We start from the raw sequence: 12198 nt of genomic DNA, 5'->3' as shown, positions 1-12198 counted from the left end.
TTCCCATCTGACAAAGATTTGTTTCTATTGACTGACTGTGGGCCTGCTGTTTGGTACATGGTTAATGTGTATTGCTTATTTGATCTTTTCACCCCTTTCATTTATTTTTTTTATTTTTTTTAACATTTATCATTTTATGTGCGTGTGTTTTCAGCAGGAGGCAGCAGTGCCATTGAGCGCCCACTCACAAGCTGTCAGCATTCGACACCCAGAGGCGGATGCTCTCCCTGATCTGTCCCACCCAGAGAACAGTAAGTGCTCTCTCGCTCTCTCGCTCTCTCTCGCTCTCTCACTTTCTGCCTCTCGCTCTCTATCTCTCTCACTCTCTCTTTTTTCTGTCTCATTGCTCTATAGTGCGCATTTAACACTTAGCAAACCTACCAAGTGATTTAGATAGTGACTCACTCTTTGGTTTGTTTAGAGCAAAGAAGACTTTACTAAAACTTGCAAATTCTACCAAATGCCAAATTTTTATTGTTTTGTTGGTAATCCAGTACTACATGATGTCTTTGTAAAACCATGTACAGTACGTTGTGACTGCATTCCTGCAACACAAATGTTATCTAGATAATATAATTGTCTATATAACTAATATCTAGTAAATTATTGATATCCTTTGTGTTTAGTGAGTATTGCTTATTTCACTTTTCATTTGAACTACATGGAGAAAGGAATGTTCTCAGATGTTAAAAATATAAATAAAACATCAAAACTAATGTATTCACACTGAGCTATTAGGCTCATTGCAGATGAGCCTTGCCTGTAAATTGGACGCGAGCAGTCAAGTCACAGTTTCCAGCCTTTTCATGCCACCTTCACCGTCTGTAGATCCGATTTATTAAAATGTTATTAGACCATATATATTTTTCTACCATGTGGTAGAAGAAAGATGCCTATACTGTATAAAGATGCACAATAGAGTCCTGTGTCATCACTCCCTGCAGTACTCCAAAGTACCCCTAGGGTTATGAAACCCCCATTAAAAAAAACTCTTTGGTTTTATACGCTGTCTCCAATTGTTTTGATTATGACAGAGTAGCCTGTTAAATGCTATACAGGCGATCTGTTGCTGATATTAATATACATAGACTGTAGATGATCCCAAATCTGAATGTATTTAATCTCTCTGACTACTAAATGCCAACATCAGCCAAGTCGACGTCAGAGCAAGTCGGTGATCAATTCTACGCAGGCCTGGCTCATCTCAAACACGCCTAATGTTTCAGGTGCTGTCAAAATGAACCCCGGGAAATGTAGGAAACAAAAATCGCCAATTCGCAAATTGATAACACTTCACACTGATCTAATTTCTCTGTCTCCACAGATGCAGAGGCTCTTGAGACTGCAGAGTCTTCCACCTGTGGTCCAACCGAGAATTTGAGCAACTCACCTGAACAGGACCAAATGGTGACACTTAGTAACACCCCTCCCACAGCAGCCCAGATGGATCCTCCCGACAGCACATCACCTGGACCAGATGAGAACATTACCCAGACTGAGAGGTGAATGAATAAATAAATATTGTATTTGATAGACTGGGCACATAATCAGAGTATCAGACTGCCTTCTCCTTGATGGAAATTCCAAATTACATAAAGTGTGTGTGTGTGTGTGTGTGTGTGTGTGAGAGAGAGAGAGAGAGATTGGCAAATCCCACTTCAGGGTCACGAAATAGAAGCTTTCATAGTCAGGAAACTGACATTACCACACAGCCTCACCCCGCATCCTGACTCATTTTCATAGCAGTAAAAACCATCCCTTCTAGATTTAAAGTTGATCGGCGTTAGCGACTGTAGTCACAGTCGAAGACAACATTTTAGGTATATTGAATAATTTTCCTATGATATGGTGCACATTTGCTAGTCAAATGGGTGTTTCCTCCCTGTGGGAGGAGTGTGTATGCTAATTAGTATCTATGCAGCCATGCTTTGCATAGGCACAGTCCATCTACAAAGAGACAAAGGCTCTTCCTCATCTCTCTTACCGCTTCATACTGTACCAGTTGTGTCTCGTTAGATTAAAAGCATATCTAATGCACGAAATCGAGAATGAGAAAATGGATAGCGCTTGACAGTTGACCTTTCACCTGTGGTCAGCACCCAGCCGACCAGTGAGGACCACAGGGGAGAAGAAGAGAAAGAAGGTGAAGCAGACTCGAGCACAGGAGCCATGAGTCATACTAAGGTCAGTAGCAGAGGAGAAGTGTGTTAATGCATAAGGGAATACAACTTCCTCTATTCTCTTCAGCTTCCTCTTTTTCTCTCTGCTTCTGTCTGTCACTTCATGTGTTTCCTGGCTGAGTGTTTGAAGTGAGGGGAGAGGTTCAGTTGGCAGGGCTGGGGCTGGCCCTCTTTCAGAAATTCTGAGAGGAGCGCAAGGAGGAGAGAAGAGGGCAGAGATGTATTATTTAGGGAAAGATCAGACAATCAGGTAAGATGGGCTATTGGCTTCCCTGAACTCTGTTGCCAAAACGGACCAATACCGAATACTTAATATGATTTATTAAGGTGTCAATGTTAAAGTGCTTTAAATTATAAATGTAGTTTTAAAGTATTATTATCAAGTTAGACAGCGCTTCAAAAAAGGAACATATCAATTCTGAGCAGACCGTCAATTAAGAGAAAGTAAAAAATGTGGTATTTTATTTTTTAATCAACTGCAATTACATGTTGATTTTTAAATATCATACATATCTAGTGACTAACCAAATGAGATTACAACCAGTTATATAAAAGCTGAAGAATTTCTCAAAAAGATAACCATGATGCTCCAAAGCCCATTAGCAAACGCTTGGGCACAGTGGATCATCATTGTACCCTTTGTCTGTCTGGACCAATTAGTCTTTACAATGAGTTGCTTTGATGTTTGGTCAATACAATAAGATTGCTTCATGGTAATTATGGCCAGCAGCAGATGGGTTTGCAGTGTTTTCATGTTAGAGCCAAGGCTGACTATTGTTTTGATGCTGTTTCACCACAGTCTGGTGAGCATAATCAGTTGGATATAATCAAATAGTAGTTTTACTTGTAAATAGAAGATATTTTCATAGAACATCTCCCCATATATATGTCATATCCATATGTCTATTAATTTATATATATATATATATATATATATATATATATATATATATATATATATATATATATATATATATATATATATATATATATATATATATATATATATAAATAGTATTATGTAACATAACAAAACTATACATTTGTCCCAGGGAAAGAAATGGAGTAAAATTAACCATTTAAAATGTTAATATTTGTTTTGTTATGATTGACAAATTTACTACCGGTATCTCTACAGATATTTTTTTACAAAGACGATAAATGATAACATTATGGCACCTTAAATTCAGTATTGTTTAATCAGTTTCAATCAAGACATAACACACAACCTAGGACATGATTGTGAAAAAACTTGGATGATTTCAACTTTTGGAATATAGCTATAATCAAATAAATAAACTGTGTTGGATTTGAATCTGATGCAAGTTGAAAGTGCTGCGAAAAGGTAAAAGAGCAGCAGCCAGTTTTATTTTGCTTCACAGTTTCTAAAATGACATTCGGCGAAATGGTAAGGCAGCTCTTTCCTATTTTGAGCTGTGTCAAAATATGTATACTCATTACACAATATCCCATTGCATTGCTCTGAGCGCTCACCTTGCTTCATTGTGCCTGTGTGTGTTCACACGACTGTGTGTGCACGCAGTCCGCCTCCACTACTTAGTGCTGTGCCAGTGTTAACGTGTTCTCTGAGCACCCTTCTCAGCAACACACACACTCACAGAGCAGCAGGGCTCTCCATGCAGCAACACATTATATAAGGAATCAGTCCAATCTTTCTCTTCGACACACTGTAGAGCTTAGATAGCGTTTCACTGCCATGGGACAGGTATGCTACATGTATGTGAATGAATGTGTCTTTTAATCATTGACCATTTCTTGTACTGTGGGGCAAAAAAATGCGCCGCAAGGCCACCTGTCTCTTTCTCACCAACTCCCTCCTTCTTGTTCTTTACATTTGTCCATCTAAGAGTCTGAAGCGGGACCAGTCGGTAGACAGATCAGTAGCGGAGGACAGGTGAGTGATTCACTGTCAACTCAGGGTCAACTCAGGGTTTTCACACTGCTTTACTATCCAACACCGGCAATTATCCACTTGGAGATTTGAACTGTCTTCTGCCTTTTTAGAGACATTGTTTAAATTAGTTGTTTTTTTTGCAAATGCTATAGTATTGCGTAAATGTGCTCTGTATGTGAGTTCCAGCACGTGCCTGCTACCTGTGTTGGTTGAAGAGGAGGAGAGTGTGCAGGACACTACAGCTGAGGTGCCAACAGTAGCCGCCAGCATGGAAGGTAGGAAGAAAAGCTCATGTCTTTTTAAAAAAAATATATATATTTTTTAAGCTGACTGTTTGTTTACTCCTTTTTGCATCTATGTGTAACTTTGATCACCCACACAACCAACTCTTTCTTTCAGGGACAGAGCGGCTCACCAGCAGCAGAGCGACCACCTTCTCTGAAAGCGGCTCTCCTCAGTTAGGATCGTCCTCCACACATGCCAGCCAATTGGGGAGCGGCATGGGCAGCGTGACCTCTGACCCCAGCCAATCGGAAGATAGTGCTGCCAAAAAGGACTCCCTCCCCCTCTGTGGCAAAAATAAAAGACAACTGGTAAGATCTGCTCTACTCCCACTTTCTTCTCAACTGACTGTCGGATTAGTAATTCTACATATTGATGGTGACAAGGATTTCAAGTAATTTAATTTATTGTTGGAGTTTAATGCTGCTCTTTTGTAAATCAGGGTCATTATACTGTAGATTCTTTTACTGTAGATTCTTTTATTTTTAAATAAGGTAGCAGTAAAATTTTATAGTAAATTTATTTTTGGTTTTCACCACACAAGGTGTTCTATTTACTACCAGACCCTAAATAAAGTTCAGAACAGAGTTTGTAGTAGAGTTTGTGGTATGTAATGCACACAATAAATTAAAAATAATAACTACAAAAATCCAGTTGTTACTGAGTGAAAAGTAGTCATCATAACAAATATGTACAAATGTACAAGTTAGTTATGGTTCAGTTTTATATTTTCTTTATAATGCATCATTAGTATTTATGATTTTCTTTTTTTATACACTAGTTTAAGCTTCGCATAAAACAAGTAGTAGATGAAACACCAGGATCTGGTTGAATGGAGCTGGTGTTATTAAGAATCAATTTCCTTGTCAGTGATGAGGTTAGGTCATTCAGCATGAGATAGTGGCATAAGGGTGTGTGTGTGTGTGTCATAAGGAGAAATGCAGTCTTTCGTGTGTGTGTGTGTGTGTGTTCTCTATGAGAGAGCAGAAGGGTGTGTGTGTTTATGAATGGGAAAGTGCAGTGTTTCATTTTAGCTCCACTCAGATCATTCAAAATCAAGAGCCAACTACCCTGCCGGGTGCTTTGAATTTTCACATTTTACCTTTTTTATTATCTAAAAACTATTGAAGGAGAAGGGAAGGGGCGAGTAAAGGGGGAAATATGGATGTTTAGGGGAATGTGAGCATGATGGGATCCCAGTTAAAAGCTGATCAGGAGGGGGAGAATGAGCAGAGAGAGGCAGTAATGTTTGTCCGGACCCTGCAGGAGCTGTCCCGCAGCATGGAGGCCATCGAGGAGCACAGGGTTCAGGAGGACCAAAGTGAGACCAGCTTGGCCAACGAGAAGGAATGTATGTGCCTTATATTCATTGTCCACTGTTATATACTAGAGTGTGTGTGTGTGTATGCATGTATGTATGTATGTGTGTGTGTGTGTGTGTGTGTATATATATATATATAGTATATATATATATATATATATATATATATATATATATATATATATATATATATATATATATATATATATATATATATCACCTGTCTTTTGATAGCAAATTTCATTTGTAAATGAGTGCTTGTACATTTACTCTTTAACATTCTAAATAGTGATTGCGCCATTTGTCTAACCATGACTCACCTGCTTATCATTTCCATTCCTAGCTGAGACGTCAATGATCTCAGACACCAGTGGCACCTCCAAAGAGGACAAGAACAGGTAAGATGGCAAATGTTCATAGTAACACAACACACAAATCCATTATCATCCATGTGTACATGTAATAAGACTTAAGTCACAGTGTCCTCATTGTTGTCTCTTTATTTGCAGCCTGTCACCTAATGACAAGGAGGTTGAGGTATGTATACCATTAGATCTTGGAGCTGCCTTCTATAATAAGTAATGCAAGCAATTGCTTTTGTTAAGGACATTTTTTGATCATTTTTGTAGTAGAAACCAGCCACTCTTTTTAGGATTATGTGTGTTTAAAAGTAGATTTTAGAAGCCACATATGAGTATGTTTCGTCTTCTGCCTCTCTGTATTCAAAATGAGAATTCCTATATTCAGACTACTAGAGGACAAGTCGCAAAGTTTGCTAATTCTTTTCTTAAAGTCTGTCTTAAATGTTCATACATCAGAAATAATAAAAAATACATTGACATACAAAGTTAATGTGTTTAGTAAGTTTGTGATTCTCTTTGAATCCCATACAATAACCATCCAAATACAAAGTTGTATCCCTATGTTAATGCACTGATGGGATCCTCTTGAAATGTGAGGGTTTTCTACACGGAAGTGTGGGAGTTTCACGATTTATCTGGTGTGACTTATAGCCAGCACAATAATGCTGTCTTTGATAGGGGAAATCTCTTATCTCAATTAAAACAAGGAAATGTTAGAAAAGAGTGAAGTGTCTTGTTCATGTTTTCAGGCGGAGTTCCAGCGTCTGGCATTGGGCTTCAAGTGTGACATGTTCACCCTGGAGAAGAGACTCCGGCTGGAGGAGAGGTCGCGTGACCTGGCTGAGGAGAATGTCCGCAGGGAGGTGTCCAGCTGCCAAGGCTTACTGCAGGTCAGTGTGCGTATATGTGTGTCACTTTCCAGCTTTTTCTCCAAATTATACTTTGGTGTATTTACATTCTCAGTTTTAGGAGAGTGGACTCTTCACTTTGTGATGATTACCCACAGATTATTTGTAGTGCCTTTGTGCAGTCCCTTTTTTAGTAATACTAAAATTGGTCCTGCACACCTTTTTAGGAGTAAACAAAAGTGCAAACGATGGGTGGCTACTTACCCTGTAGGTGTAGGAAAGACTGTTCTATCTTGTTCCTGCAGCTTTCCTGTTTCATAATTACCCTCCATCAATAACAATGAATGAATGAATGAATGAACCTGTAAATGAAACTGAATGAGGTGTGGGTTAGTGAGTGAGTGTAAAATCCTCTGTAAACGTATTTCTCCTGTCAGGTACAGTGAGGTTTTTTTTTTTTTCTCTTGATCTTTCTCTTCCTTTGTGTTTTTCTGTTCAACTCTCCTAATCCTTTTTCTCTCTTCGGTTCTCTCCTCCCAGGCACTGGCTCCTCTGTGTGAGGACGACAACCAGTCCATCGAGATCATCCACAGGCTCCAGAAGAACCTGGACATCCTCATCCAGTCCATGACCAGGGTGTCCAGTCGCTCTGAGATGCTAGGAGCTATTCACCAGGTGGGATAATGTGTGTTTGTGTTGTCAACATGTCAACTCAATTTTAATTCCTGCACCAACAACAAAAACAACTTGTACTGTGTGGTGATTTAATGGAGCCGTGTGTGTGTGTGTGTGTGTGTGTGTGTGTGAATGTCAGGAGAGCCGTATTGGTAAGGCTGTGGAGGTGATGATCCAGCATGTGGAGAACCTGAGGAGGATGTACACCAAGGAGCACGCTGAGCTGCTGGAGCTGAGAGAGGCCATCATGCAGAACGAGAGGTCGTTTGGATCACAAACTGAACGAGGTAGGGAATAGTTACATAATGGTTACATACTACCAAGGTGCAATACATTTTTTAGACCGATGTTACCTTCTTTTCTGTTGCTGACATTCAGTATCTTAATTTTGACAGAACATACTTAATAGTTGGCAATTATTAGCACATCCACTAGCACAATGTTCTTCTAGAACCAGACAAATGAAATGTTATGGTGGTGGAAATGGCAGAAAGACTCTTGAGATACCAGTGCTCGACAGAAATAGTTGCTAGGTTGCCACTGGCAACCTTTTTCAGAAATTGGCAACCAATTGGCCACTTGGCCACTTTTGAACATAAAAAATAGGGACAGCAAAATGTGAACCCCAAAATAAATAAATTGCTAATATATGTTGCATTAGTCCTATTTAAATATTGCTGTTAAGTCAGAACCGGAACCAGAAAACGCTGCACATGCGTTGCCGTGTTTATTGCATGTGTACAGGCATTTGTTTTAGCAACAATGGCGAAACAATGGATTTGACTGTGGGGTGAAAAGTTTGACTAAGCGGGCAACATCGCAAACAAATGTGCAAATTGATTCAGCTGACAAAGAACCAGATAAACCTGAACAAAAAAAACTGGTCTTTTGTCACATTTTTGTCACATTTTCATTAACACTGGCTTAATATAGTGACAAACCCATATCACCTAACTGTACGGTATGCATGTGTGTACATACAATTGGGGCATATGTGTAAATATGTATGCTCAGTATACACACAGACTATATATATATATATATATATATATATATATATATATATATATATATATATATATATATATATATACACACACACACACACACACACACACACACACGGCAACTAAACTGTTCCTCTTTCCAGATGACTTTCGTGGCAAGAAGCCGACAACACAGTACTACAAGGTCAGCTGCACCTAAGTTACATATGATTTTATCATTCATCTTTACTCAGGACTGATGATGTTCTTAATGTTCATATCTGTTTATGAAGTTTGTTTTTTCCCTCAACAGTCGTCAACTCGGCGGGTCAGCATAGCAGCAATCCCACGCTCTGGTGGAGGCAACATGCACTTTGACATGGTGAGGAAAATACAATTTATTTTCTTAGGATTGCTTTTAATGCCACCTACATGCAGTGCAGGTCAAAGCATGACAATTGTCAGATCATGGTTAAATATATATAAATGTAAAGTCTGAATCCACAGTGAGCCCAACTGCATGTAAAATGTACAGTAAGACAGGTTTTCATAGGTTTTAGAAAAATGAATCGAGATTGTTTTGTTTGATTTTCCCACCACAGTCCAAAACACAAGACTGCTCAGAGGCTGAAACGGAGAGACTGACCAGGCGATCCCCATGGTAGGTAATTTGTATGTGTGTTAATATGTAGATTGAATTTGCCTGAACTTTTATATGTAGAGTGATGTTAAACAAAATACTGTATGTGTATGGGAGAGTGTGCTTAAGTTAAAAGTAGGAGGACTGTTCAAAATACTCTACCTTTTAAAACTAGGACTGTCCCGAATATCTCTTTTCGGGCTTTGAATCTTCGGTGAAAAGTATTCGAATTCATTGGGTGGGGGTGAGGTAGGGGTAGATGGGAGACTGGAGAGTCCATCAATCCGTCTACGGACTTTTGCTAGCGGGTGAGCTAGGATTTAGTTCAGTTACTTTACCTTAACTGCTGTCTGTCAGTCAGCCTGGCAGGCAGTTAGCCAGCCGCTGTGCACTCTGCTGCTCCTGACAGACATTTACAGAACACAGTCAGTTGGTTAATCACATTAAATAAATTGTACATATACAAAGTATACACACATCATTTAAAAAGGCCTGACAATCATACTTTATCAAGGTTAAGCTGTTACTTACAGTTTTCAGGTGATCTGCCAAACTAGATTTATGATTTAGCAGTTGTGTTTTTTTTTGGGCATATCTGCCACTCAAATATTTGGGGGTCAAATTTTGAAAGTGCAGGAAGCTACTGGCTGTGGCTTTCGTTTTCAAGCCACAGGAAGCTTGCTATACCATGTCATGAATGTTGTTGTTGTTATGCCCCTACTGTATGTGATAATGATGGTTTCCAGGAATGTGCCAGGAAAGAGCAATGCGCGCCCCCCACTAAAGCGCTTTGTTAGCTCTGCGGCCTGGGTTGACACTGAAGAGCCCTCTCTCATGACGAAGGGGTAAGACATGTCAAGAAGAAGGGAACCACGCTGGCTGTGTCGCACACGTTTATTTTTTTTTTACTGTGGCCCCAGAAGCATAAAGATGGAGGCTTTCTGGTGTGACATTACCATCGACAATCGTATATTTGGATGTTTCAGTCCCTTTACTTTAGTTGTGGTCAAGTTGTGGTTTCTCGTAATCAATTGTAGCGGATGTTATCAAAATAATTATAAAAAATAATTTTTAATTGCAAACATTACAGAGTAAAACCGAGGTTCTGATCAAACCTTGTCCTTCCTAACAATTCTGTTTCCACAAAGGAAAAATGCATGAAACAACAACGTCTCAATGGTTGGCAGAAAGCAGTGTACGAAGCACTAATACGAAAAAATAAGTGCAATTAAATAACAAACCAGAAACTTTGAAGGAAAACATTTTTAATTGCAAATATCTGTAACTACAGTGATAATATAAAGGAAAGAGTGAAGCTTAGACTGCTAAAACAAACTCAAAACAGCATGTTATCCTTTGAGACCAGAAAGAATCCGTGATGATGACATCAAATCACACAGCAGCCATCTTTCATGCATCTAGTCCCTCCTCGCATGGGGAAGTGTTCATCAAAGGCCAACATCCTTTTGTGTCATTTTCCAAATCTAGCACATTTTTGCTTTTGTGTCTTTGTAAAATGTAAAGTAAGAGACTGTGTGGACCTGTTTTTATCTGCTTCATGTAGCTTTCAAATGTTTGGAAGAGGAGAGTAGAATTTGCTCTATTTGAGCAGCTAAGCCAAAATTGAAGCTTGGATGATGCGAATGAAGGCCCTCCAATGCTCTCCAAATATATGAAACATGAAATTGCTTTGTGGGTTTGTGATATAATATTGGAGCATGTAAGTGAATTGCTGGGAATGTATTGTTATATTGCAGGGATCGCTCTGTGTACCGCAGGACAATATAAATCACTGAATATGTGTTGGCTGCATTATGCATGAAATGTGCATGTGTGCATGTGCACATACAGTATCGCGGTGGTAATGTGGCCATGCTTGTATGTGAATGTGCAACTGAACAGTGTGTTTGTGAATGCCTGACCCACGCGTGCCCACAGGACGGCCTACGACAACACCGACTGCCCGTCGGAGGACGAGCAGAAGGAGCAGCCGGTGGCAGAGAGGAGGAGGTCCAGTCTCAGTGAGCTGGGCAGCAAACTCACCTCCCTCATTCTGCCCCTCAAGACGTTAGTCCAACCAAATACCCACCACTAGCCTACTGCAGCACCACTTTCTGAGTTCTAGAGGCTAGCTGCATAGTGGAAGAGTCCATCATTTAGCTGTACATTCTGGTAGCTGCAAACTGAATGTTGTCTGGTATCAGACGATGTTAAACATCATTCCTGTGGTGTTTTTGCACAGATCTCACAGCCATCAATGTGTCCAGTATTATGACATCAGTGACTTAAATTTTTCTGTCAAAGTTGGTCTCTGATGGTGGCGCCCCGTAGCTTTTCCGCCATTGTGGCTATCGCTGCTCATGCTAAGAAGCAAGCAGCAAATTATGCATCATGAATCTTTCATTATCGCTTACGTGTTACAAACCGGAACAAAGTTACAAAAGGTTGTGTGAGTATATGGAACCTTCTAAGTGATGAAACTCTTTCATTATATGGGTCTGTGCTGGACTAGCTTCTTCTTTGCTCCAGGGTACTCAACTGTCTTGAGATCAGTGTATGTCAGTGTGGCGAGGGATTTCAGAAGCGCCATGATTTGCGTTTCATGCATGGATCTCAACTTCTGATTTGCAGTGTGCAGCTAACAAAGCGTCTAACTGATAACTAATTCATCTTTACCCGGCATAGTCTTCTGTCATTTACTAACATGTTCAGCCGCTTTAACAATTTTATGTGCAAACTACTACACCTGGACTATTTTCTCTATTTTTGTGGGGCAACTAAGTGTTTTGTGCAAGCGGATCATGTGTTCTGAACTGTCCTTTCCTCTTTTCCTCCCTCCACATTGCTCAGGAGTCAGGATGAGCTGTTTGTAATGCTGTAAGTGTGTAGGGAGGGGAGTCCAAAATGGAAGTGCTTGTGGATTATATGTCCAAAAAAAAGCATGCAAAAGGCCTGTATTATCAAGCAAGCAAACTTGCAACCTCGCACT

The 12198-nt window shown here is 39.8% G+C and overlaps 1 protein-coding gene across 10 annotated transcripts in view; it reads left to right on the top strand.

Annotated features, from left to right (window-relative positions):
- The window catches only part of lrmp (lymphoid-restricted membrane protein), a 34679-nt gene that overhangs the window by 20325 nt on the left and 2156 nt on the right, over nucleotides 1-12198 (top strand). For 4 of the 10 annotated variants that reach the window (XM_078242939.1, XM_078242935.1, XM_078242936.1 and 1 more), the window contains 17 exons: nucleotides 155-251; nucleotides 1325-1502; nucleotides 2097-2184; nucleotides 4049-4095; nucleotides 4276-4370; nucleotides 4495-4688; nucleotides 5644-5728; nucleotides 6042-6096; nucleotides 6208-6235; nucleotides 6810-6950; nucleotides 7449-7583; nucleotides 7723-7870; nucleotides 8734-8774; nucleotides 8883-8951; nucleotides 9172-9230; nucleotides 9956-10054; nucleotides 11148-11276. In XM_078242939.1, coding sequence (XP_078099065.1) covers nucleotides 155-251; nucleotides 1325-1502; nucleotides 2097-2184; nucleotides 4049-4095; nucleotides 4276-4370; nucleotides 4495-4688; nucleotides 5644-5728; nucleotides 6042-6096; nucleotides 6208-6235; nucleotides 6810-6950; nucleotides 7449-7583; nucleotides 7723-7870; nucleotides 8734-8774; nucleotides 8883-8951; nucleotides 9172-9230; nucleotides 9956-10054; nucleotides 11148-11276 — 1688 coding nt within the window. The remainder of the gene's footprint in view (nucleotides 1-154; nucleotides 252-1324; nucleotides 1503-2096; nucleotides 2185-4048; nucleotides 4096-4275; nucleotides 4371-4494; nucleotides 4689-5643; nucleotides 5729-6041; nucleotides 6097-6207; nucleotides 6236-6809; nucleotides 6951-7448; nucleotides 7584-7722; nucleotides 7871-8733; nucleotides 8775-8882; nucleotides 8952-9171; nucleotides 9231-9955; nucleotides 10055-11147; nucleotides 11277-12198) is intronic. The other 6 variants (XM_078242938.1, XM_078242941.1, XM_078242944.1 and 3 more) reach the window with 5 other exon arrangements.

The sequence above is a fragment of the Sander vitreus genome, chromosome 23 (assembly GCF_031162955.1).
Source record: "Sander vitreus isolate 19-12246 chromosome 23, sanVit1, whole genome shotgun sequence".
Lineage (NCBI taxonomy): Eukaryota > Metazoa > Chordata > Actinopteri > Perciformes > Percidae > Sander > Sander vitreus.
This window is presented reverse-complemented; position numbering and strand designations above follow the sequence as displayed.